Here is a 26,809-nt window from a genome sequence, read left to right as displayed (position 1 = left end):
GAGTGAACTTTCAACAGTAAAAAAATATGCACTGCATGCTTTCTCCCAGTGCACATGGTCAGCTCATTTTCCACTTTTAATCTGTTTGGGACTTCTGAGTTTCCTGAGTCCTGTAAGTTTCATGAGCTTCCTGAGTCCTGTAAGTTTCATGAGTTTCCTGAGTCCTTTAAGTTTCATGAGCTTCCTGAGTTCCTTAATTTAACATTAAATTGTTAGAGGTCCAATTCTAGCCTGTTCTCACAAAGCCATTGCTTTTATCTATTTCAGGATCTAGATTTCTCATCACATCCACGGGAGCCTTGTATATTAAAGATGTACAGAACGAAGATGGGCTGTACAACTACCGCTGCATCACGCGGCACAGATACACAGGGGAGACGAGACAAAGCAACAGCGCGAGACTGTTCGTGTCAGGTGAGAGCACGGTCTCAGGGCCACATCCCTCCTGTGCCTCCCCTCTGTTAGTTCTTGATGTCATATCCCAAACTGAAGAATTTAGGACCAAGCAGAAACCTTCTGCTTTTGTATCAACATATTCATAGATCATGAGCATCTTTTAAGTCAACATTCCTGTAGCAATATAAACACAAATACCATGTCATTTTACAGTTTGGAAAACTGTACATTCTTTTGACTGAAATGATTGCTAGTTTTGAAAGGCATATTCCATGGCCTTGTTCCACATATTTGGATGTTTTTCCATTGAGGTGCACAACCAGCCCAGACTGTTTCCAGTCATAAGAGCCCTGCTAGAACCAGGCTGTCTAGAGAAGTATTCTTTTCAGATCAGCCACCTAGGCACTCAGAAGCCACTTTGGACATGGTCTAGGGCTGTGCCCCGCAAGACTGAAATCCCCCTGAAACTTAAGCCAGGGTGAGCCTTGCCTCTGTGATATGTATAAACTACAATGGCCTATGACAGTGGTTTGTGTTTTGAACGGTGAGTTGATTAAACATGTAGCAACCAAAAGTAATAGAATAAACATTAAGAGGTAAGTAGAGAGAAGCAAAATACAGGAATACAGTATCAAATCAGAAACTCACAACACCCAGCAGGCATGACTAGGGTAGCCCAATAGAGAGTACAGACAGAGAAAATAAATATTAAATCAGGGCCACATAATCATCTACTAGAAATACAGTAGATAAGTCCCCTTGTGTCAGTCAGTTCTCACTACTAATTGAGAGAGTCCTGGGCATAACAAGATGTCTGCTCTAACAAGACTCCCAGGTGAAAGAGCAAATAATTACAGATAGAGGTGACATTACCAAATTGGATGCTTACAACATGTAGCGAAGTCTACTGGGGATGTTGACATCATCTGGAATTGTCGTTGAGCTTTCTCTCCATAACTGAGCTTCCCATGGGTGAATTCCTGGCTTCTCATTCCCATGGCGGTCACTTTTATGTTACAGGATAAACAGCAGTGACCTGAGTTGGAAGCAGTTTGCCTTCTAGCTGTTCCAAGTGATGAGATGATTTAATGACCTTTCCTATTTGCTGTTTTGTACTCGCCCCATTACAGAACCAGGTTGACTCAGGACAGTGAAACCTGGGGAATTTTTGAAATACATATGCTAGAATCTAAAACATGAGAGACCTGTTGGCTCCAGAGTGCACTTTCAACAAACAAAAATATGTACTGCAAGCTCTCTCCCAGTGCTCATGGTCAACTCATTTTCTACTTTTAATCTGAGCTTCCTGAGTCCTATATGTTTCATGAGCTTCCTGAGCCCTGTAAGTTTCATGAGCTTCCCCAATCTTAGAAGCCTCCCTCCTCCCTCCTGAAGGAAAACTTTCAATTCTAAGGTAACTGCTATTCAAACAGAGGAGCGCTCTCTCTTCTTTGCTGTTCACCTTTCTGTCTCTAGGCCCAAACATTGTGGTTGCTTTTCCGAGACTTTGACGGCAAACTATTTTGATATTATTTTCTTGATACTAGTTGTAAGAATTAAGTTTAGAAGTGGTTATAAAAATGAAAATTTAAATCAACCTGAAGGAATTTCAAAAGCAAACTGAAGGGAGGTTCCTCAAGGCACAAACACAGCATGACCAGGGTGGGAGAGATTGTGTAGTACATGATTTGAGTGGGATTTATAGATAGGAATGGGGAAGGTAGCAAGGTTTCCATAAGGGGAATAAGTAAGCTGTTTCTTAAGATGGGCTATTTTTGAGACTGTAGGAGGAAGGCTAGGTCTATTGTCTATTTTTATAATTGCTGAGGGTTTGGGGTTGAGTTCAGCTGCTTTTATTTTGCCACCTCTGGGAACTGTATAAATACCTGACTTCCTGGAACTCTGAGCCCAGGCTGGGCCTTGGTGTTAGGAGAGGAAATAATTTTCTTTTACCAGCCTAAGTGAGATAGAATTTAACTGCAGTTTTGATTTATGTTTCCCCGTTGGCTACCGATATATACCTGTTGTCTCTTGTTATTTCTTTTTTAGACAAATATCTGATCACTTTTAAATAGATTATTAGTTGTATTTTTAAAATGTTTTAAGTGTTTTTGATTTGGGTTTGTTTTCCTGGGTTCCTTGTGTATACTTGTCATGGATCCTTTGTTAGACAGATAGTTGGCAAGCATTTCCTTCCAGTTAGAGAGTATGGAGAACAAAACTCTTTTTCTACTGTGAGAATGTAAATGAGAAGAACCACAAAGAGCAACATGGGAGGTCTTTACAGAGCTAAGATCAGATCTGCTGTGTGATCCATCTCACCCATGTTGTATGTACAGACCCAAAGGAAATGACACTGGTATGACATAGCCTAGCATAACCATTTTGATTCCAGAACTATCTATACTAGCTTATATATGAAATCAATTTAGGCTATTAACAGATAAAAACAACAAGGAAAATGCGCATTACCTAGTACAGGGGTCTTGAGCCATGAAGAGAAATGAGATCCCATTATTTGCAGGTCCCATGGGCAGAAATGGGGGCTAGGATGTTAAGTTACACAAGCCAGGCAGAGAAAGACAAGACCCTCATGTTCCCATCCATATGTGATCCTTAACAAAACCAACCCGAACATATACTAGTGATCAGTAGATGATTGTAAAGTGGTGGGAAAGGGCTTGAATTTGATTAGTACCAACTGTTTGTGTGTATTGAAATATTATACCAGATCCCCAAAGTATATACAGTTAATACCTGCTAACCAAAAGTAAATAAGTATAGAACGTTTAAAAACAAATAAAGACATAGTATACTAAACCCCTTTATCTTGTGTACTGGATTTTGTTAATTTAACAGCTCTTTGTCATTGTTGAGAGGAGATATGTGATATTTTCCCCCTCCTTCTAAGCTGAGCTGATGACTCTGTCAAAGCATACTGGCTCCAGATATTTCCACAAAGCAAGAATCACAAAGCCAGAGCTCTGACCAGGGTTCAGCCTTTTATACGTTATGAGCAGGATAGAGTTGTCTGTCCTAGTTTAAAGATCAGTGGCAACAGTAGACAAGAGGTTCAGGATTAATGTGTAAAGCCCACACGTGGTTCTCAGTGACCATACATAACTCCCCATTCTTGGCCTTTGACAGTTTCATTTTTCTTCCACAGACCCAGCAAACTCAGCCCCATCCATCCTGGACGGGTTTGACCACCGCAAAGCCATGGCAGGGCAGCGCGTGGAGCTGCCTTGCAAAGCACTTGGGCACCCCGAGCCAGACTACCGCTGGCTGAAGGACAACATGCCCCTGGAACTTTCTGGAAGGTTCCAAAAGACAGTGACTGGGCTGCTCATTGAGAACAGCCGCCCCTCAGACTCAGGCAGCTATGTGTGTGAAGTATCCAACCGATATGGCACTGCCAAGGTGATAGGCCGCCTGTACGTGAAACGTAAGTTGGATGGTAACTGGAAAAAATAGCACTGGCCACATGGATGGTGTCCTGAAGAAGCTAATTTCCATCGCTCCCCACAGTATTCTTCTGACCTCACAGCATCTGACCTATATCCTCCATTCCCTGCTGGAAAATTGCCCACATGGTTACACAGCCTGGGTTTGCCTTGAGGTTTTCATGAGGGCACCGTATTAATGCCTTTCCAAGATAGTATCACCCAGCTGTCATTCCTAATGACCAAATTCTGAAAGCAAACAATAGAGAGGATGGTGTTGGTAGCTCAGTGATAGAAGCCAGAAAAAAATAGTTGATCTTCGTCTCTTTTTAGAAATTAGTTTAAATTTCTCAAGAGGACCACTATTAACAGAAACATAGGTTTAAATTATGCAGACACTAAGCTTGGGCCAGGTTCTTCCTTCCTCCCTCCCTCCCTCCCTCCCTCCCTTCCTTCCTTCCTTCCTTCCTTCCTTCCTTCCTTCCTTCACTCACTCACTCATTCATTCATTCATCATTCTTTTTTTTTAACATTTATTTATTTATTTTGTGTGTGCTGGGGGAGTACTTACATGTCATAGCTCATTTGTGGATGTCAGAAGACAACCTGTAAGAACTGGTCCTCTGTTTTCATCCTGTAGATCCCAGAGCTCAAACTTGGGTGGTGAAGCTCTACAGCAAGTGGCTTCAGATGATGAGCCAATTTATTGACCCTGTTCTGTTTTGTAGAGAATTTTCTTTTCATCTTTCCCAAGGTTTCTTTTTATTCCACCCTGGCCACAGACTTGAGGGATGTGCAGAGGACTCTGATGACCTACTGGGAACTAGTAGGGTGCACTCTGACCTAGTCAAACACCTTCAAATTTACTAATATAGGAGCTATAGCAGAATAAATTGGCCAACATCACCCCAGGAGGGTGCAACAAAGTCACAGCCAGAGAAGATGTTCCTTCCTTGACAAAACTTACAATTACCTTTAAATGTATTTTTGAACTGGAGAAATTGAGCTAAGCAGGACAAACATCAAGTTTCTCACCCTTAAGGTAGAGGCACTGTGTTAGCATGGTTTTTTCAACTCATAGCCTGTGTATGGAATGGCTGCTTCAGTGTCAACCATAGGTAGCTCTGCCTTCACAGTACCTTAGGCGAGTGAGTTTAAATCAAGGACTTGAATGATTGTCTGGAACCATCAGTGCTTTCAGAGTCCATGAGGTCAGGCTAAGGCTGTCTAGCAATGGAAGAGTATTCCCTCACAGCTTGTTGAAGAGCTATGTCTTCTCTTGGTTAAACCATTTGATATCAGATGGCCACCAGAACTGTGACAAAAGACTCCAAGTGCTCTTTTGTTAATATAGTTCTCTGGGTCCTTGTTCTGCACTGAAGTAACTTTATTTCTTAGGCATGTACTGGGCATCTCAGTGAAACTGTGGTCATATGTCCCATATACTGATGAATTTAAACTCCTTCAATTCTTTAGATACTCCTCCTGTGTCAGAGTACAAATGACCTTGCTTACATTGCTCCTCCATGTGTAGTCATCCTCTAATCTCAAGTCTCTAAAACTTCCCATTTTTCCTCCTCCAGCATAAAACATCATCTAAAGACAGGCTCCCTCCTGTCTTCAGCTCTGACTCCCAGTGTTGTCTTGCTTCCACTCTCTCTAAAGACATTTCCCGCTAGCTGCATTTTGAACAGTATCTGGGGGAAAGATACAGGTTCCGACTGTGTTGCTTTTATAGCTGCAATCCTCTGCCAGAGAAGTCCTTTGGGCTTCTCATCAATTCCTTCTTCGTTTGGAAGGTTCATTCAGTCTGTGGAAGATCACATCTTCCAAGCTGACTCTGCTCTTAATAGAAAGTGTCCTATTGGGTTCCGGGTCCATAGGCATGCCTGGCCTCTTTTAGGTGACAGATAAGTTTAGATATGAGCTTTATGCAAAGTGCTCAGCTGACATCTCAGCCCTATGGCGTACAAAGCCAGAATAGTGTCACCACAAACTCTTCTTCCCCAATACCACTTCTTGTTAGGAACACCTTCTCCTCTTACTCCTGTAGGCAAGTTTTAAGTTTTGAGTTCTCATTAAGCCATTCTTTCATTGTCCCAGCCAGGCCATGTCCTGGACACTGGATCTTCCCTGCTGTCATCTATACCTCTATAAGGCTGACTCGTCTCACAATGCCTCCTTGATGACTACCTTCTTCCACCCCCGTGTTCAACACCATGTGACCCATCAGTTCTCCTGAAGACATTTAGTTGTGCCATCTACTTAGTCAGTAGTCTCCAATTATTTTTTGTTTGTTTGTATAGCATCGGGGTTTGAACCCAGGCTTTTTTTCAGTCAGCTATATTCCCAATCTTGCTGTTAAATCTTGCTTTTTGAGACAGGGTTTTACTAAATTGCTCAGGCTAGCCTTGAACTTGTGGCCCTCTTTCTACAACCTCTTGATTGTCTGTGACTGCAGGCATGCTTTAGTTGGTTTTATTAAATTTTGTGGGGCTGGGACAGTAGCTCAGCAGTTATAAGCACTAGCAAGTATTCTAAAGGACTTAGGTTTAATTCTCAGCACACATGGCAGCTCATATCTATAACTCTAGTTTTGGGGAATTCAGTGTCCTCTTCTGGCCTCCACTGGCACTAGGCATGCATGTGGTGCACTGACATCCTCATACACACGACAAATTATTTCAAAATATTGAAGCCACCTTTATATGAAGTTGTTTCAAATTGCCTTTGCTGTTTGCCTCCATCTTTTATACTTCTAGGAGTTTCTGTTGCATCCAAACCAAATCTGACACTGGTATATCTGTGCTCCATACTCTAACCCCTGCCATCCCTACTCTCTGGAACCTTCTTTCTGCTCTCTGGTCTCAGTTCTAGTCATTCTTTATATCTGAGGATTTCCTGATCCTTGCTACATATCTGTTATGACACTTTGCCTGGCCCTAACAATCTTCTAGTTCTTGATTAATCCAGAAACTTTGAGAACAGAAGAATTTGTACTCTGGGAAGCTGAGACATCAGGAACAAGGCAGATGGAGCTTGTTGGCTCTATTCACATGTCTAGTGAATAGACACATCAACTCCTTGAGTAACTCTTTCTTTTCCTGGCAATATAAATGACAACAAAATCTCCACAGAAACCCATGTGGAGACTTCTCAAGCAATGAATGGGGACTATATAGTTGTTTGCGGGGGGGGGCATGCTAATTATAGCACAGACTATATATATATATATATATATATATATATATATATATATAGTATATATAGATAGATATAGATATATCTTTGTCTCACCTGTGACTGTAAACCTTGATACATGGTAAATTCTCTGTAGAGTTTCCTCCCTTGAGTTAGGTTTGTGGAATTGGAAATGGGAATTTCAAAGACTGGAGTTCCATTCTGGCTCCAGTGAGCAAACATTACATTAAAGGGAAACTTTATTTATCATCACACATCTGAACCCAGTCTTCTTCTTGGTAACCAGGGTTCTTGGCCCAAACATAGTAATTGACTAAGGCTAGGCCATCAATGCTCCCCTAGGACAAGGCCATAACAGGGTTTTTTGTTTGTTTGTTTGTTTGTTTTCTATACTCATGTTCCTGTTACTAACTAGCATATTGCATTTCTTAGTATCTCTAGATCAAAACTATCACTTGTACTCTGAGGAAGAAGTGTGACCAACATTGTGCTATTTGATATAGAGATAGAAAGAGGCCCAGAGAAAACAGCAAGGAAAATGTTTCCAAACAAAGTGGTACCCCAAATAACACTGATGTGCTAGCCCCAAAACAACTGCTATGGGACCCCCAAACAACACTGATGTGGAACCCTCATGAAGAGTCCTGACAGTTATACTTCGGCCTCAGCAAAAGTCCAGGATGTTATTTCAACAGTGTCAATACCTTGTGGTGTTTTACTTTTTCTCTCTCTCTCTTATTTAACTCCCCAGAGCCACTGAAAGCCACCATCAGTCCCAGAAAGGTTAAAAGCAGCGTGGGCAGCCAGGTCTCCTTATCCTGCAGTGTGACAGGAAATGAAGACCAGGAACTCTCCTGGTATCGAAATGGTGAAATCCTCAACCCTGGAAAAAACGTGAGGATCACAGGACTCAACCACGCAAATCTTATAATGGATCACATGGTCAAGAGTGATGGGGGTGCCTACCAGTGCTTTGTGCGCAAGGACAAGCTATCTGCTCAAGACTATGTCCAAGTGGTCCTTGAAGGTTAGTGGGCAACATTGGAGGCTGCACCCCAAACAGAATCCAGTGGAACATGGGATGGGGAGAGAGCCATGCAGAGACACTCACGGGAGAAGGCAGGCCACTTCCTGTCTCTCCATCTAGTGACTCTAACCTCCCGAGATCAGGCAAAGGAGAGGTGGTGTTCTCATGAGAGAGGGTGGAACAGTGTTACCTGAGAAGTATGGCCTGGAATCATATGAATGCTTCCTGGTCATATTTAAAGTTACTTGCCAAAAGGTCAGTCCTTGAACGGAGAGCCTTGGGTTCTATTGCTAATTCATTATTCTCTAGATGTGCAGATGCAGCAATGCCTTGTTTGGGAGCTGTGAGATACATAAGTAGGATATTTGTTTGGGGTCTACCTGATAGATACATTGTGGGATCGTCAGTGGCATCTCTAGCCTTAGTCCACTTGATACCAACAGTTACACCTCCAAGTTGTGACTACATACACATGCATTCATACAACACCACACACACACACACACACACACACACACACACACACACATGAAATGTCTCCAGATGATATGGGCAAATACTCTCTGAGCTGGGAGGCATGGACAGAATTATCTTACACCTGAAAAAAAAAAGTCAATTTCAATAGAATATTTATTTGGATAAAAATATGACTTCTGGTTGGTGCCATTATCTGTAGCCTGGTCAACATGTCCCCAGACTGAGGTGTGTGAAATACCTGAGGAATTGCCTTGGGGTAAAATAACATGATCTGTTTGTTTTTTTTAAATTGGTTACTGAGTACTTCCAAGTTCATCCATCATCCAGGGAATGGAGCTGTGACAGGTGACATTTAAGTAAGGCATATATTTATCACCAGATAATTGAAATTGCTCCTGTCTGTGTATTTGTGTGTCTTGATGGGAATTATATCATTAACTATCATTTAAAATCCATCCATTATCAATGGGTGAAAGTGATGAAATTATTTTTCTATAGCCCAAGGTTAGAATAAGTGAAACCCATTAATACATGTACTATTAAATCTGCCCAATGCTAAGAGAATAGTTGTGTGATGGAACCTTTAACCCCAGCTAGACAGTGAGAGTCTTTAAACAGAGTAGAAATGACCTAGAGGTGCAGTCCTTGTGTTAAATGCCTGACACCACTTCACACATAATAATTAAGAGATTAAGAGCAGAAGTAATCAATTTGCATGGAGCTGGTTCTGGTAGTCAGGATGCATCCTGGTCCTCCCAGAGTCATTTTAGCTTCTCTCTAAAGAAAGAGGAAAGATTACCTGTCTAGGACCTGTTACCTGGGCAACTGTCTCAAGTAACTAAGAAAACCTAAAGAGCATATTGATCATCCACATTGATGTCAAAAGGGCTCTGTTATCAGAATGACAGCTGGGTAGATTGCAAAGACACTTGGATCTCACTGGGTGAGTGACACCTACCTTCATCTCCACAAAGCGAGTCACTGGAATATAAAGAGATGTGTGTGGGTGCTGAGTTCCCACCCAGCATAGTCTCATATCAGTTTCTGTTCAGAAGAAGATTCACTTTATTTTTCTTTCTTCAGAAAGGTGACAGTGCTAATGTCACAAAAGAGAGAATATGTGTCTAGTACCTGATGCATAGCTACGCATGGCCACACCCTCTCAGGTAGTCCCCATAGTTCCTGCTATAAGAACTGGATTAAGATAAAATTATAATAATCTCAGCCTACAGTGGACTCCCCATGAATGTGGATGGATGGAAAAATCTGATAGCCTTCTCCAGGAGGCTGAATTCCCTAGAACCTTGTAATGGCAGGCTCAAAGTTAAAGTAGAATAAATGGGAAACAGAAAATGAAAATGAGGAATAAGAGGTTCATGTTCTAGGAGTGAAGAACATCCCCTGTCAGGCAAGCTTGCAATCACAGGAGGTTGGTGATGTTTAGGATGGACAAACTCAATGTAGAGAACTGAGAAAACCTCAGAACAAACAGAATGGTTGATGGACACTTGGAGGAAGGGACAGGGAGCTAGAAACTTCCCTCTGAGGACACCTCCAAGGCCAGGTGGTGCTGAAACTAGAAGAAAAGCAAAGTGCCAGAGCCTACAGAGCTGAGGGGCTGGGTACATGCACATTGAGGAGCTGGGTGGAATACACAAAGGAAAGATACCAGGAGAGAGTCCCCAAGTCTTCATATAAATCACTTTGGAAAGCTTGGTGGACATATAGACTGTTATGTGGATAGAAACTAGTTGTATAGCTTAAAATACTAGAAATATAATTTTAAAAACACACACACAAATTGACAAACAAAATAAAGCAAACACAGACCACCGACAAAGACTTGGAGGAGACCCATGTCAGGTTCAACAGTCAAGGAATTATTCCATTTATTGAAATATGTTTAATGATTTAAAGGAAAATGTGGCTATAAAGAATGAACATGTAAGAAAACCCAACACGGGGGAAGCTGAGACAGGGGAATCATGAGTTTGTAGCTACCATGACGGCATACATTATCTTTAAAAAAAAATGTTGTGTAGAGTGAGTTTAAAGTTGACATGGAACAGCTGACAGAGTGGGAAGTTGATTTACAGTGTAAATGCAAGAGGCTAAAGAAATAAAAACTATTCAAGCTTGGAAAGAGAACAAAGCTGGAGGGTTCCTCCCAGTAGTTTTGAGGCCTCACTGTGAAGCTACATGGACCAAGGTAAATACACTACTCAAGGAAGCATGGTAGGTATGATATCGAGATGTGTCCACATATGCATAGCCAGTAGAATTTCACATGGATACAGGATAGTCAATAGGTAAAGGAAACATTTTCAATAACTACCAATTGTCATATGAATAAGTGGTATATAAAAGGTATTAAGTGACTCAACCAACATTCAGAGCTGACATAAAAATTAATTTGATATAAATTTCAGATTTAAATAAATAATGTTAAGCCATTAACATCTTAAATTCAGAACTGTTCTGGATTTAGAGATAGGACAAAAGTATAAGGGGGACCACAGCCTGGAAAAAACCATTGTAGATACATACACTAACAGATATTCTATATAGTGTATTTCTGCCTGATAGATATTATGAATACTTTGTAAAGAACACCTAGTAAACTGATAATTATAATTTCATAATTTCAATTTTGTAATTATATAACATAATCAGTTATTACATAATTGATAATTATTTTACATATATTTACTATCATTCCAAATATATTTTAGAAGTCAGGGCTGGAAAGGCAAATAAGTTGTTCAGAATACTAGATGTTCTTGCAGAGGACCCAGGCTCAGTGCTCAACACCCACATGGTGGTCTACCACTGCCTATAACTCCAGTTCTGGGGAATCTGACATGCTCTTTTAGCCTCTAGGGACACTACACATGTGGCATACATATGTACATGCAGGCAAATGCTCATACACATGAAGTAGAATGAATAAACCTAAAAGTTCTACAAATCCAAAACTCAAAGTCAGTACAATTAAAGAATGAGTAAAAAATTTGTGTGGCACTCCTCGAATAAGACACAAAAATAATGAATAAACATTAAAAACCATAATTTTGCCTAGCTAACATGAAGCCCTAGATTCAACCCATACTATAAAACAAAATATAAAAACAAAGCAACCATAACCAATCAGTTCACCAAACTACCAAAAACGTCCCTACACTATTTCTGGCAGAAATGGACAACATGCACCTAAACTTAAGGAAGCATGAGACCAACCTGATAAAAAATGTCCTTCAAGATTATCTCAGTCAAAATACTGAGTCAAAATAGTCTAGGTTCTTGGTAGTTAAAGAGACATAGATTTAATGCTGATGGATTGGGGAATTAAAAAACAAAACAAAACAACAAAAACCCACCACATTTCAAAATTCTTTTTTCATCACTGAAAGTAGAAATTCCAAGGGCACTGTGTCGGGTTACTAACCAGCACACCTGAGAAATTTGTCTGCGAGCCTCTTCCAGCTGTAAAATCTTGAGCTGGCATGAGGAAGTAAGGATTCAGGAACACGGATGCAGAGATTTAGGAACCCAGATGCAGAGATTCAGGGGCCCGGATGCAGAGATTCAGGGGCCTGGATGCAACAAGTAAAATGTGTACGAAAAAGAGCATTTCTCTCAGTCTCTGTCTTTTTTTTTTTTTTTTTTTTATTGTGAATGGTCCCTTGTGAGCCATCTCTACAAATACTGAGGGGAAAATAGACAAAGCAGCTTTGGGGTATGCAAAATTCTTGTTTGTGGCTTTGGGGAGGAGCACACACGTCTTAAACTGCAGTCATGGAATCTCTCAGTGTTTACCATGAGCTCTCAATCTCATCATCCTCTCTTCCCAGAAGAGCACAAAGAAAGGGCTGTCACCTTGCTCATATTCGTTTGTGTCCCTTGGAAACTGTTTTCCTAGCGCAAGGCTTTTGGTGACAATGCTGACAAACAGTGCTTTCTCTCTCCTGAGCGTAAACAGTGAACTTGGCAGAGGATTATCATGTGTATGTACCACACCCTTTCCTGTTTTGTCTCCCTGCAGACGGAACTCCCAAAATCATTTCTGCCTTTAGCGAGAAAGTGGTGAGCCCGGCAGAGCCAGTGTCCCTCGTGTGCAATGTGAAGGGTACACCCTTGCCCACGGTCACCTGGACCCTGGACGATGACCCCATCCTCAAGGGCAGCGGCCACCGCATCAGCCAAATGATCACGTCCGAGGGGAACGTGGTCAGCTACCTGAATATCTCCAGCTCCCAGGTCCGGGATGGGGGTGTCTACCGCTGCACTGCCAACAACTCGGCTGGAGTCGTCCTGTACCAGGCTCGAATAAACGTAAGAGGTGCTTGTCAAATCAGCTCCTCGAACAAACACACACAAATCATTGTAGCGGGATGGGTGCTGCATGCTCTGGGCTGAGCCTTGCAATGCGCAAAGGAGGAGCTGTTCCTCCCTCTCCCTGCCCTCTCCTTCCTACTCAGGAATGGCGCTGATCGGCGGTGTTGAAAATGGCATTTTGGTCTCTGTAGTCAGCTTGTCTACTTTCTGTCCTCTTACATCTATCCACTGAAACTCTTCTTTCCTGGTTTATGCTCTGCATGCCCTTTCCTCTCCCCGTTTCTCCTTTCTCATGACATCCATGGTAAGCCTTCACATCCATGGTACCTAACTCAAGTCCATAGCGCACAGCCGCATAACCTGCATCTTCATCATCCACCAGACAGAGTCAATCAGTTACTCTTAGCCTTTTCACCAGAAGACCATAGTGGTACAGAGTAGACTAGTTACTTTTTGTTTTTTAATTAGTGACGCTGTCTTTTATCTTGTAATTCAAAGTATTTTCATAGACGTAGCTGGTGATGAGAGAGTTTAACATTCATTGACTCATTTAAGAGTAGTAAGAAAAATAAAACTTTTTCTTCATAGTAGAATATGCCAAATGCCAAGAAACTCAAACAAACAAACAAACAAAAGGTGTGCTTACATAAAAATAATTTATTTTCACCAAAGGAAAGGTGTACCCATTTCTTTCCATGAGATGTACCCTTAAATTATTTTCAAGAGCTTTCTTGTGTCTCTACAGGGCCTGCAAGCATCAGACCAATGAAAAACATCACTGCGATAGCGGGGCGTGACACGTACATCCACTGCCGCGTAATTGGCTATCCATATTACTCCATCAAGTGGTACAAGAACGCTAACCTGCTTCCTTTCAACCACCGCCAGGTGGCGTTTGAGAACAATGGGACTCTGAAACTCTCTGATGTGCAGAAAGAAGTTGACGAGGGAGAGTACACATGTAATGTGCTGGTACAGCCACAGCTCTCCACCAGCCAGAGTGTCCACGTGACAGTGAAAGGTAATCCTGCCCCCCTATTTGCCCCACCCCGCTGCTTTCCAAGCCTGGCTTTTAAGATGGGACCATCACAGAACTTGGGTAGAGTTGGGTAGACATGAACACAGAGATGGAGAAGGTACTAAATGTTGTCTATAAAATCCTGGGTCCTCAGAGGACTTGAACTTGATAACATTTTCTCTGAAGGTTGGAGTGTTCAGAAGGTACATTGTTGGCTTGGCTATCTGCTTTTCTATCAGATTGTTTTAGAACGTACACCGTTCTTCCTCCGAACACCCCATCAGTGAGCTCTTTAGATCCCAAGAGGAAAAGATTTTTGATGGTAGACAAGGACTTCAGGTCCAAGTTCTCATCTTGAGTGGACAGAAGAGCTATGGCTAACAGCTCCCCAGTCTTTCTGACTAAGTTAGCTGTTGCCTCATGTCATATGCAATCCTGGCTTCCATCTGCCAGGATAATCTCTGAGGTTTTGGCAATACAACCTCAAAGTCCTTTGTCCACAGCAAGCAATGAATTGTTGGGTCCACCAAGGACACACAGCAGATGCTTTGAACAGCCAATTTTTTTCCTCTCAAGTCAGTTTTCTCAGTGAAGGATAAAATGAAGGTTTTGCTTCAATGTAATATACTTTACATGCAATACAACATAAAGAAGGTCCTGACGTGTTTTAAAACAGCTTGCAGATGGTGTGAAGTACCCTCCAGGCTGAGCTGCCTCTCTAAGCTGTCAAGACTTCTCCCAGTGTGCTAGGAATTATCTTTTAGCACCTCGGTAGCAAAGCTGTGTACATTTCACATGGATCTCTCCGATCTCCTTTACCTCAAAACATATCAGATTTTATTCTAAGAAACATCTAAAAATTCTTGCATTCATGCCAAATGTTCCTTCGTTGTGAAGGAAGTCATGTGGTCTATTAGATACTTGTATGTAGGCACTTTTAATCTTTCTCAAGTTGTTCCATACTTTAATTATCCTGAAATGATTATAAATCTTTGATTAAAACCTTGATGAATGTAAGGTCCTCTTCTGGTACAGCTCCACCATTTACAAAGTGTCAGTGTCCTGCTAGGCACCAGCCCTGAGTCCTGGATGTGATAGTGAATGAGAATGTGGGCTTTCCTTTGAGCTCTCCTTCTCATCAGGAGAGACAGAATCAAATGAGATGCATACATCATCCCCTAGACACCTGAGCATGTGATGACTGCCCAGAAAAGTAAGTCACGGCAGTATCATAAGGGCATGTTGCCATGGAGGCTTGGAAGCCACATCACTGAATGTTTTTACTTTGCCGTTATAGGATGCACCATACCTTTAGATGAGTGCTTTACCTATACAACATCTTTTGATTGGCTGATCATTTGCAGATGACTGGCTCACTGAGATGTGAGGCTCTCTTGGATATTAAAACAATTTGCTGCACATTGAAACATCATATAATTAGTATCACATGGTCTCCTGGGCACTGGAACTTGAGTTTTGTTATTGGTAGAATCATCAACTGTGATTCTAGGAGTTGACAACATCCCACCTCTCTCTTCCAACAGAGTCTGCCAGACACACAGTTCTGCATGGCTATCACTTTAGGGAGCCATCATGGGTAGAAAAAGTAGGGATTTCTTGAGCAAAGCGCTGGCGGCTGGAACTCCCACAGCTTTGGTGTTCTCCCTGGGTATGACTGTCTTCTCACACTGTTTGGGACTCTGGCCATTTTTCCAACAATCAACAACATTGATTCCAAACAATCAAACAAAACCAACTTAGATCCAGAAACAAAGCCTTCAGGGCACATGGTAGGGACCCCTCGGTGACACTGTTTCGTCTCAGTGTCACAGGTGTTGTTGATGCTGAGGCCCCATTGTCTCATCCACCACACTAATGGCAATAGTGCAAATAGGGCAGAGAGACAGGAAGCTAACATCTCACCACTATAATGAAGGAGGCTGTTTTCTTGTGAACACCCTCAGGTGTGCACAGGCATCCCCAGAAATCTGTAAGTTATATTTGAAAATGCTTAAAATGTAGTTAGCTGCTAACTATGGTTAAGTTCTAATGATTGATCTAATGATTGATCATTATGAAGTTTAGGTCTAATCTTCTCATTGGTCTTTGATTGCCACTAAGGTTTTTTTTTTCAAGAGCACCGGATAGAAACATGACCATTTAGATATAAATGGATATAAATATTTTAATACTAAATTTCAGATACACAAATTTAAACAAAGGCCAATTGAATGAATAACTTTTGGTCTTAACGTTTTCTGAGCCAACATAAATTGACCTGCTAATATTGATCATGTTAATTGTCATAAGCCATCTCAAAATATCTTAGGCCCCAAAGAATAATATAACAGGTCTTGTAACCAAAATGTGTGATTTCAGAAAAGAATTGAACTAAGTAATCTTGACAAGACAAGCCATCCCTCATGCAGGCTGACAAACTAATTGGCCCCTTGGTCAGACTCGTGTGAAGATGTGTCTGTCAACCATCTGAGGCCAAGATCAGACAATGACCTTGACATTTAAATTGGCCTTTTTAAGTACTCTACATCATTGTGTTCACCTTAACCTTCTTAGGGAAACTACAGGATCCCAAATTAAAACGTTATACACTTATACTCAATATTTATAGTTGGAGACTCTGAAAGTGTTAAATTAAGGAGTGGAAGCGTGGAGGCAAGGATGGAAGGCAAGTCTGCAGAAAACCCATCTAGATCCTGGGTCCTGATTCCAGTTCTCGGTCTGTTGTTCCTCCATGGACCTCACTGCACTTGGATCCAGCTTCCTCAGAGCAGACTTTCCTCAAGACTAGAGACTTGATATCTATGGACTTTTGAGCTCAACAACAGCAATAACAAAAAATAGCTCTTTCCTGACTATTCTCTGTAGGTGACTTCTGAGGAGGGCGTTTTGCAGGGTATCCGAAGCCATGAGGCTTCCTCAGGGGCCACTAGAAAAAATCCTCAATAGACCATACCCTTCCACCCAACCTAAAGAGCTGAGGAGAAGCTTGAGTTTCCAAGATAGAAAACAAATGCAGGAGGCATGAACAAATGCAGCAGGCTTGATCAAATGCAGCAGGTGTGAACAAATGCAACAGGTGTGAACAAATCTATCAGGCATGAACAAATGCAGCAGGTGTTGTAAGATCCTGAGAGGGACAGACAGGGACTTCAGAACGTTTGTTTATGTCACTCAGGAAGAGCTTCCCAATAAGAACAGCCCTTTCACAGGGCAATCTGTTAGAAAATAAACTGCACTCCATGGTAAAGGATCTTCCACATAAGAAATCAACACTGAGTGTAGTGAGAACCCGACTAGGCAATACAAGCCAAATAGAAATCATGCTTCAGGACGATGGGGGTGGGCGGGGCAAAGCACTATAATCAACCACAGCTATGCAAACAGTCAGACACCTCTCAGATGTGTGTTGTGCCAAAACCAAACTGTGTTTGACACATAGCAACAGGAACATGCCAGCCACCATCCCTGGCCTGTCTCTGATGAATGAATGCCTTCCAGAAGGCAGATGAAGTCACCAAACAGACCCCACAGTGTGAGAATAGCATGCTCCTCTAACAACTGAGTTAGAAAACTTGTGTTTACCGGTAAGCTAAGGCTATAGAACATGCTGGAAATTTGTGGATTCTGTTGGTGATGATCTAGATCCCTTTCTGTTGCTGTGATAAAACACTGATCAAAAGCAACTCAGGGGAGGAAAGGCTTCATTCGACTTCTACTTTCAGGTCATAGCCCAGTGTTGAGAGAACTCAGGGCAGAAACTCAAGACATGAAGACCCTGGAAGTATGCTACTCAAAGACTGTTGCTTAGCTAGCTTTCTCATACAGCCCTGGACCACCCATCTATGGTGCCACTAACAGTGGGATTAATCTATACCAATTAATGATCAAAATAATACCCACAGGCAAATATGATCTGGGCAATTGAATTGAAGCTAACTAGGACAGATGGATAGTAGAAACAAATTATTCCTGTACATGTCACTGCAGACATTGACATCTCTGGCTTCAAAAAATGCTGAATAGTGTTGTACATAGCTTGTACTTGATTTTTCCATTTTATCCAGGTCATTCACAACTTCACACAGGCTAGAATAGCTGTGAATGAAAGCACCACCTGTGCACAATCATAAACCTACTTAAAACATTATAAGAAGATTTTTTAAAAACATATTTTGGTGCTTGATTGTGTAGTTATGAAGTGGGGAATTTAAGGATGACAGTGTTGTGTGTTGTGTTGCAATGTTCAAAGGTTTGGATATACCTAGTAGACAAAATGTTAGACACTGAAATAGGAAATGGAAGGCTAGGTGGATAGAGCAACCTTGTATATGCCTATGTAGAACTTGACATAAAAGAGAAACTTTCTGGAAAGTGATATGATAGCTAAGTGCTTTCTCTGTTTTGTTGGTTGGTTGGTTGGTTGGTTGGTTGGTTGGTTGGTTGGTTTTTATTTCATTCAAAGTATATACCTTAGCAAGATGTTTGTAGCCTTTATTGATTGAAGGTTACTGTGGCATTTCTTGTTTGAGGTGACTTCTAGTTGCTCATATAGGTAACAATTATACATTATTCAGAATTTTAGCTTTGCCTTTGGGTCTGCAAATGCCCAGCCAAATCAACTTCTGCATATTTAAATTTGCATTTTAAGCATTGTGAAATGTAATATACAAATTACATGAGATTGTTGTCTGTGAAGACATTTTAAAAACGGACCACCTTTACTCCCTTCAGCTATGAGATTTAAGCTTAAGAGTCAGCTGAGTTGATCCAAAAGATGAGTGTTTGCTTTGATGAACACAGCCCTGCTGTCATATTTACCTAAACCAGCCCTGTTACCATCCACATGAGTCTCAGACAGTGCTTTATTGAATTATTTCAGAAGAGTAAATCTGTAGCTTCATAAGCTTCTGTCCCGGACTGGGGAGATGGCTTCCCTTGCAAGCACAAGGACTCAAGTTTGGACCCTCGGGACCTATACTTTAAAAATAAGGTGTCCTGTAAGGTCAATACCTCTCTTGCAGTAGTAGACTTTTCCAACAGTTCACTACTGTTGACCTGACAAGCTCAGGATAGACCAAATGCTAGTATGGAGTGGGAAGTGGGGAGCAGAGACCCATCCGTAGCTGAGGGGCTATTGGCAATTGATACCTGCTGGGAGAGGGAGAATCCGTTTGCTTTAAGATTGTAGTCTCTGGTGAGTTTACCATGTTCCAATGGAAGACCACACATCCAAGAATATATGGGCAACATAGATTGGGCTTACTGGATATTTTTTTAAAAGAGAAGACAACATTGGGTGTTTAGGGACAAGTGGTGGGTCAGCACGAGTTAGGGGATGGGTGAATGTGATCAAAACACACTGTACAATTTCCAGGAGAACTAATAAAAACAATCAGGTATGTAAAAAAAGCATGCTGCTATCTTCAAATAGGAAAGAAAGAGACAGGACAATACATGGTACTCACCAGCCATTTATCCTAGCCTGCTTGTCTAGATCTAGGGTAATGAGAGACCCTGTCACAAAATAAAACACTGTGAATAGCACCTCAGAGAAGATAGCCATGGTTATCATCTGTCCATATATTATATGGACACACATGAATATAGACATATATACAAACACACACGTAGACATGTGCACACAAACACACAGAAATATAGACATATACACAGTCATATATATATAAATACATACAAACACACAGAGACACATACAGATACAGACACAGACATACAAATAAATACATACAAACATACAAAGGCACACAGACAGACACACATAAACACGTATACACAAACCACACAAACAGACAGAGACATACACAAACACACACACACACACACACACACACACACATCCATTTCCTTAGGAACTAGGGTTTGACCCATTCAATTCCTTTAATACTGCTACAAATAATAAAAGCAAACCATTTTTATCTTGTTTCAAGGATACTCATCCAAGATATTGAATATCTAGCCATATATGTAATTGTACACATGCATGTTGTATGCTTGTATACATGTGTGTGCATATATGTATGTATGTATGCATGTGTATTTAGAGGATATAAAGGGGAAAGAATATTTTTCACTATATTTTTTTCATAATAATAGTTATGACCATTGAGCTTATTTTGTTGTATATGTCTGGTTACTTGGGAAGAAAAAAATCCCTCAATAACTGATTCAAACAGCCTATCAATTACTGATCTTGGTCAGATCTAAGTAGTTTTGAAATATGTTCAACACTTAGTGGTGATGTTGTGTTAGCTTCCATTGCCTGGGCAGAAGGAAAGATCAAGACTCTCTTTTGTCTTGTGCAGTTTTATATGTAGCACATCTCAAATCATTTTCTTCTCCTGAGTTGGTGCCTTCCTGGACTTAAGCGCTTGCCTGACTGGGTGTTCTAATTGCTGTAGACCAACAGTGCCAAGAAAGTTAATTGCCTGCTAGATTTAAAAAAAAATGTCACCTTCTATTTATATTGATAAAAAGCTTCATAGTTTACAAAACACTTTCCTATGTGTCATCTTAATTAATGCTCACAGTGACTCTGTCATGGAGTTGAAACGTACATAATCAGAGGACTAGAAGAAAGGAAAGGCGTGTAGTCAAGACTGCCGATGCCAGCACAACCCATGGTGGGTCTTCTTGTAGTCACTCATGCTGAGTGGGGAGTCAGGATTGGAGGAGCAGTGAGTCAAAGGGCCTGTGAAGGAGCTACCAGAAAAGCCAAGAATGTTGCTCTCTAAAAACATAGAACTTTAAATCCTGGCACATAGGAGGCTGTGGCAGGAAGTTGGGGTGTGAGTCAAAAGTGAGCCTGGGTGAAAGCAAGCTAGGGCCTAATCTGAGATGACAAGAGAGAGAAAATTAAACTGGAGACATAACTAATAAATAGGTCAGCACATAATAACATTTATTGTGCAAGCATGAGGACCTGAGCTTGAATCCCTGGCACCCATGGAAGTATCTAGGCATAGGAGCACATACCAGTAATTTAGTCAGTCCTAGCATTGTAGGGTAGAAACAGGATGATCACTGGGACTTGCTGCCTGTCCACATAGCTCCGTGTTTGCCAAGAGACCTTGCCTCAAGGGGATAAAATATTAAATGATAAAGTAAGACACTTGACATATTCTGGCTTCCTCATGCACACACATGTGCACATATACCATATAGACATCTCTCTCTCTCTCTCTCTCTCTCTCTCACACACACACACACACACACACACACACACACACCTCACTTTCACTACCAACAGTACCAAGCCTGGTATGGTAGTAAATTCTTATCATTGCAACACTTAGGAGACAGGAGCATTATGATATGGATAAAGGGCCGGGCGAAGTGGCGCACACCTTTAATCCCAGCACTCGGGAGGCAGAGGCAGGTGGATTTCTGAGTTCGAGGCCAGCCTGGTCTACAGAGTGAGCTGCAGGACAGCCAGGGCTATTTAGAGAAACCCTGTCTCAAAAAACCAAAAAACCAACCAACCAAACAAAAAGAGATATGGATAAAGGTCAAGGCTAGTCTGGGCTGTAAAACAAGACTGTTTAAAAGCAAACTAGTGCAGAGTGTGAATCTTCACACTTCCACCTCTTGGTAAGCAGCTAGGATGTTACCTTCTAATGGTGACATTCTTCAGGACCTCCTGGCAACTGTGGTCATGTGTCCTGGGCCCACAGAAATACCCTTGGCAAGTGGTCCTCAAGATCTCTAACAGTTGCTAATTTGCTGGCCCACCCTGAACACCATCAACTGCCACAAGTATCCAGACTCTGGCTCTTTTGGCCTGAAACTCTTCTCTTGAAGGCCGCCACCACTTTCTGCAATTTGCGAACAAACAAATTCTCTTGTTTCTAGAGAGATTCATTGTATCTTTAACAGAAAGCCCAGCATTTCCAGGTTATTTTATGCTTTCAATCTTGTCTGCAGAGGTCATTTGTGTGTAACCAAAGAATAATATCTGTTACGTGTTTTCATTGATTTCCCAACAGCAACTTAGGGAATGTATAGTTTCTATTATAACCAATAGAGAAGAAACAGTGAGAGGCAGCAACATGCAGGTTACATATTCAATACATGACCTGTGGTAATTCAGTGTCACAAGCAGGGATTTACATTTGCCTTTAAGTCAGCACTATGGTGGGGTCTGAGAAGGCTGGTGGGGTTGTCAAGATTCTGTTCTCTAACTCCACAGGGAAAGGTTTCTGTCCAGTGTGTTGGAGTGAATGGTTGCAGTTCCTCAGCTCCTGTGGAGGTCTTCTCAGAGCACAGGCACCGACCTGTTCTGCTCAGTGCAGATTGTTGAAGCCATGCTCAGAACGCAGCTCATATTTCTCCCTTAGCATGGCCTCCTCCTAAAGGCGGTTTTCCTGGTGATTCTCCTCCTCTAGTCTAGAAGAGAAAGCAGGGAACATTCAAGGGAGCACATGATTGAATGTTTCATTAAAATCATCTCTAGGCACTTTTCCTTAGACAGAGGCAAAGGAGACAACATATACTGTTCACTGTGGAGTCAGAACACACAGGTCTTCAGTTCAGTGGAAAGTTTTTGATGTAGGAGAAATGTGTTTCAGTATTTGGTATGCTCGCTGAACATAAGAACTTTTAAGGAAACAGTGATGAGAAAGAAAGAAATTAAATGAGTAAAATTATGTTTTCCTTGTAAAAGTCAAAATTAATTTCTGCAAATATGTACACAGGCACATGTATACACATGCCTACATTCATGTGTTCACATACACTCTGGAACACATTCATATAGTAGTGATCATCATGCTCAGGTTAGGATATACTATTTATTTGTTTTTTGAAGATTTATTTTACTCTAAATTGTGTGTTTGTGTGTGCATGCCTCTGTGTGTGCGTGTGCCTGTGTGTATATGTGCATTTGCATTTGAGTATAAGTACCAGCTAAGTCTAATTCCCCTGGAGCTGGGGTTACAGGCAATTGTGAACCATCTGACATAGGTAATAAGAACTGAACTCAAGTCCTTCGCAAGAGCAATAGGTCCGTTTAGCCACTGAGCCACCACTCTAGCCCCTAATAATGGTATTTTAAATTAAAATTAAAAACTTTCAATTATTCAAAATCATACGCTATGTACATAGAATTAATATAAAATATAAATCCCAGCACTTGGGAGGCAGAGGCAGGCAGATTTCTGAGTTCAAGGCCAGCCTGATCTACAGAGTGAGTTCCAGGACAGCCAGAGCTATACAGAGAAACCCTGTCTCGAAAAACCAGAAGAAAATAAATAAATAAATAAATATCCAAATGTATGTTCAATGAAATCATGTTGGGTTATGTACACATATGGGCTAGTAATATTTATATCACTTTAGTTGTAAATATGAAGATCTATTAATGTGCTAATAAAACTCATGTGGTAAAATATACCACTAGGCATATGTACATTTCACTCATATGTCAATATACATAAGTACTACATCTAATATGTGCTTATCTACATACACTAAGATATCATAATAGGCTCTTTGGGATGCTAATGAAGTTGGTATTGATGTAGTTCAGCCTCTCTTGCTGCAGGTTGCACCCTGGCATTTCTAGGCTTTGCCTGCAGGGCCTTCCTTTTGGCTCCTTGCACTTCAAGTCCTAGCTCTCTTTCTACATGGCTGTGCACATGTATAATAATGCTTCCCTATGCTGGGTATAACCTCCCGTTCTCCCAGAACCAATTTTTCTGTTCAGGGCAGCCATTGGCAGCTCTCCTTCTTGTCTATGGAAATCAACCAAATCTGTATGTGAATCAGGGAGCTTACATGTTCCTGAGATGCATTTCTGAGACACCATGTTGATCTGTGTTGTGCTTTGCAGAGCTTAGCAGCTATTTTTCTTTGTGGGGCCACTCAAAGAAACACAGCCCTCTGGGCACTGACTGATGTCTTGAAGCAATAGGAAAGAGTCATCGCCATCATGAAGACCAGGCCTCTTTGTTGGAAAGCATAACCAGCTATGGAGACATGGCTTGGGACTCATGAACAGAGTCCCTGACAATGCTACCCACTGGGATATTTGTTTGGTTTTGACAACTTTGTGTGTGGGCCACACTGTTGCCGTCTGTCCACACAAAGCCCCTCTCTTGTCTTCTCTTAACCTGTCTTTTAAAATTCCAATAACATTGCCATCTTACGGTTTTACTGCTGTGAACAGACACCATGACCAAGACAACTCTTATAAGGACAACATTTAATTGGGGCTGGCTTACAGGTTCAGAAGTTCAGTCCATTATCATCAAGGTGGAAACATGGCAGCATCCAGACAGGCATAGTGCAGGAGCTGAGAGTTCTACATCTTCATCTAAAGGCTGCTAGCAGAATACTGACTTCCAAGCAGCTAGTACGAGGGTTTTAAAGCCCATGCCCACAGTGACACACCTATTCCAACAAGGCTACACTCATTGGGCCAAGCATATACAAACCATCATAACTGATATCTCTCTGTCTCTCTCTCTCTCTGTCTCTCTCTCTCTGTGTCTCTCTCTCTCTCTCTCTCTCTCTCACACACACACACACTTAAACATGTTTAAATGTAGTAAATGTTTACTTTCAACAAAATTCTGTGCCTTTATTCATAGACAAACACATAAGAACACAGAGGCTAATCATGCCATCATGCTCCTAGCTCTTTGTCATACATGTTAGCATAGACATTCTGTAGATATATTTAGTATAGCATCTGTAGAAATTTATAGACAGAAATAGAATTCATAGGCAGCCCAGTTTAACTGGTTTTGACCGGTCTCCCAAATTTCTGTGTCAGTTTCTGTTGCCACCCACCATGTGTTTGAATGCCATCCCCCACATCTCATCCAGGACTGCCTTTCTGGTTGTTGATGACAGAGTGGCTGTAAATCCTGTACTTTTATTTGGTTTTCTCTTCCATTACCAAGGTTGACTATGAATATCTTCTATTTTCATAGTTTCACTGTGTGCTTATCTTGTGTGTGTGCATCAGAAGCCAATCTAGAGCCTGAGAGAAGCCTCAGTTAGTAAAGTCCTTGCTTTTCAAGCATGAGGGTTTGTTCTCCATTCCCCAAATCCAGAAAACAATAATAACAAAACCAGCCCAATCAGTAAGAGCTGGGTGTAGTCACAGGGGTTTGTCATCCTAGCTAGGGATTACAGATCCCTGAGAGCTCCATGGCCAGCCAGGCTAGCCTCACTGGGGAGCCCCAGACAAGTGAGAAACACTATCTCAAGGAACAAGGAATAACATCTGAAGTTGTCTGCCCTTCATACTTGCTGGCACAAAGTTGCACTAGGACCAACACACATGGAAAGCCCATCTAAACAAACATAAAATTCTTTCCAACTCATCACACAGGATTTTTTTTTAACCAGATTGCATTGAAATGCACAGAATTTCAAACCAGCTTAAAAATGACATCTTAGACCATGAGAGTGTGTGTCGTAAAGGGAGCAGAGTCACCATGGTGGGGAAGAAACCTAGCTCTTTTCTGTGATAGCATCACTGTTCTGATTCACCTACATAAACCTGCACCTTCACAATCGTAAGGGAAGCCACTGGATCCCCTTGGCACGGGGGAAAGAGAACACCACCATGTTTATTTGAAATATTACAGATAAAGGTGGTATTTCAGTTCTAACTGAACTAAGAGCTACTGTAAAAACAACCAAATAAACACAGTAGTACAGGTCATTTTTTTTTCTCTAAGGTAATGAGAAACAATCCCAGACACTTCAAAATTGTGTTCCTCTCCACAGCATCTCTCCTTTTCTGCTCCAGAGAAAGCTAGCAAGATATTGTTTGCTCAGGCATAGAAGGGCTAAATTGAAAAAGAGTTCGCCCACATGGCGATTGTTCTTCAGTAATAGCCCCAAAATAAGTAAAAGCAATGAAGATGGATCCACAGCAGCATCCACAGGCAGCATTAGGTTACTAATGAATCTATATGTTCACTTTCACACACTACATCCTCTTGCTGGCTGATTCTCCAGGAAGTTAGATTTCAAAGAGAGATGTTTCTCACTTGAGCAAAGGTTGCTCAAGTGAGAAACATGATTTAAATACGCCCCCAAATCGAACTTAATTAAGCCATGAATACCTTTGAGGAAAACAGGGATTGTTAAAACATCATATACTCTACATGGTTTGAACTTTTGGAAGTGTGCCAAGACACAACATTAAGGAAATCCTATAACTCAACCCCCAAGGGGCTTCACAACCATGCCCCAGGAGCTGTATCTCCTAGCTCCACAGCCATCCCCACAGCAGGCAGAACTGTGGGATGCCCTGCAAGCTCTCGCTGTCCTTGCTTTTTCTAGGTCATCATCTGAGTGTCATTTAATATAAGTTCATCGTGAAGCCCAAGGGCAACTCAGAGTGAGAGGCCGAACACAGGGCCAAGCTTCTGTCAGTGTGCTTCAGTCTGAGTTCTTCTGGCTGCAACGTTCTTCTTTTTTTGTTTGCCTCTCACATCCTAAATGCTAGCCTGGTGCCCTTGCTCCCGGAGCAAGGCAGACCCCACCCACAGCCTAATTCCCTGTGAGCCCACTTCAGCTGCTGGCCAGAGGTCAGGGGAGTGAATCCCATGTAGAAACTTATAGATGGCATGAATGCCCTAGCAACTTGAGCAAGACCATGTGTTGGTACCATTTCCCTCATGGCTGGGAAGAACCAAGAGTTAAATGCCCTAAGTGTCTATTCCTATTTATATCCTGACTATGACATCTCAGACATATGAACCTCATTCTCTATTTTAAGTCATTCTTGAGGACATTGGGGTGGTTCACGACTCAAGAGTCTAAACCCATGCCACTATCCTTAAGAATTTTCTTCCAAAAATCATTACGCAATTAAAACATATAAGATACTTATTTTACAAATAAGTAGGAAAT

The 26,809-nt window shown here is 41.5% G+C and overlaps 1 protein-coding gene across 2 annotated transcripts in view; it reads left to right on the top strand.

Annotated features, from left to right (window-relative positions):
* The window catches only part of Dscam (DS cell adhesion molecule), a 580,573-nt gene that overhangs the window by 328,836 nt on the left and 224,928 nt on the right, over positions 1-26,809 (top strand). For both annotated transcript variants that reach the window (XM_085832094.1, XM_021184771.3), the window contains exons 4-8: positions 268-414; positions 3,563-3,841; positions 7,792-8,067; positions 12,587-12,883; positions 13,625-13,900. In XM_085832094.1, the coding sequence (XP_085688220.1) occupies positions 268-414; positions 3,563-3,841; positions 7,792-8,067; positions 12,587-12,883; positions 13,625-13,900 (1,275 nt within the window). The remainder of the gene's footprint in view (positions 1-267; positions 415-3,562; positions 3,842-7,791; positions 8,068-12,586; positions 12,884-13,624; positions 13,901-26,809) is intronic.

This window comes from Mus caroli, unplaced genomic scaffold (assembly GCF_978045245.1).
Source record: "Mus caroli unplaced genomic scaffold, Mus_caroli_1 scaffold_17, whole genome shotgun sequence".
Taxonomy (NCBI): Eukaryota; Metazoa; Chordata; class Mammalia; order Rodentia; family Muridae; genus Mus; species Mus caroli.
This window is presented reverse-complemented; position numbering and strand designations above follow the sequence as displayed.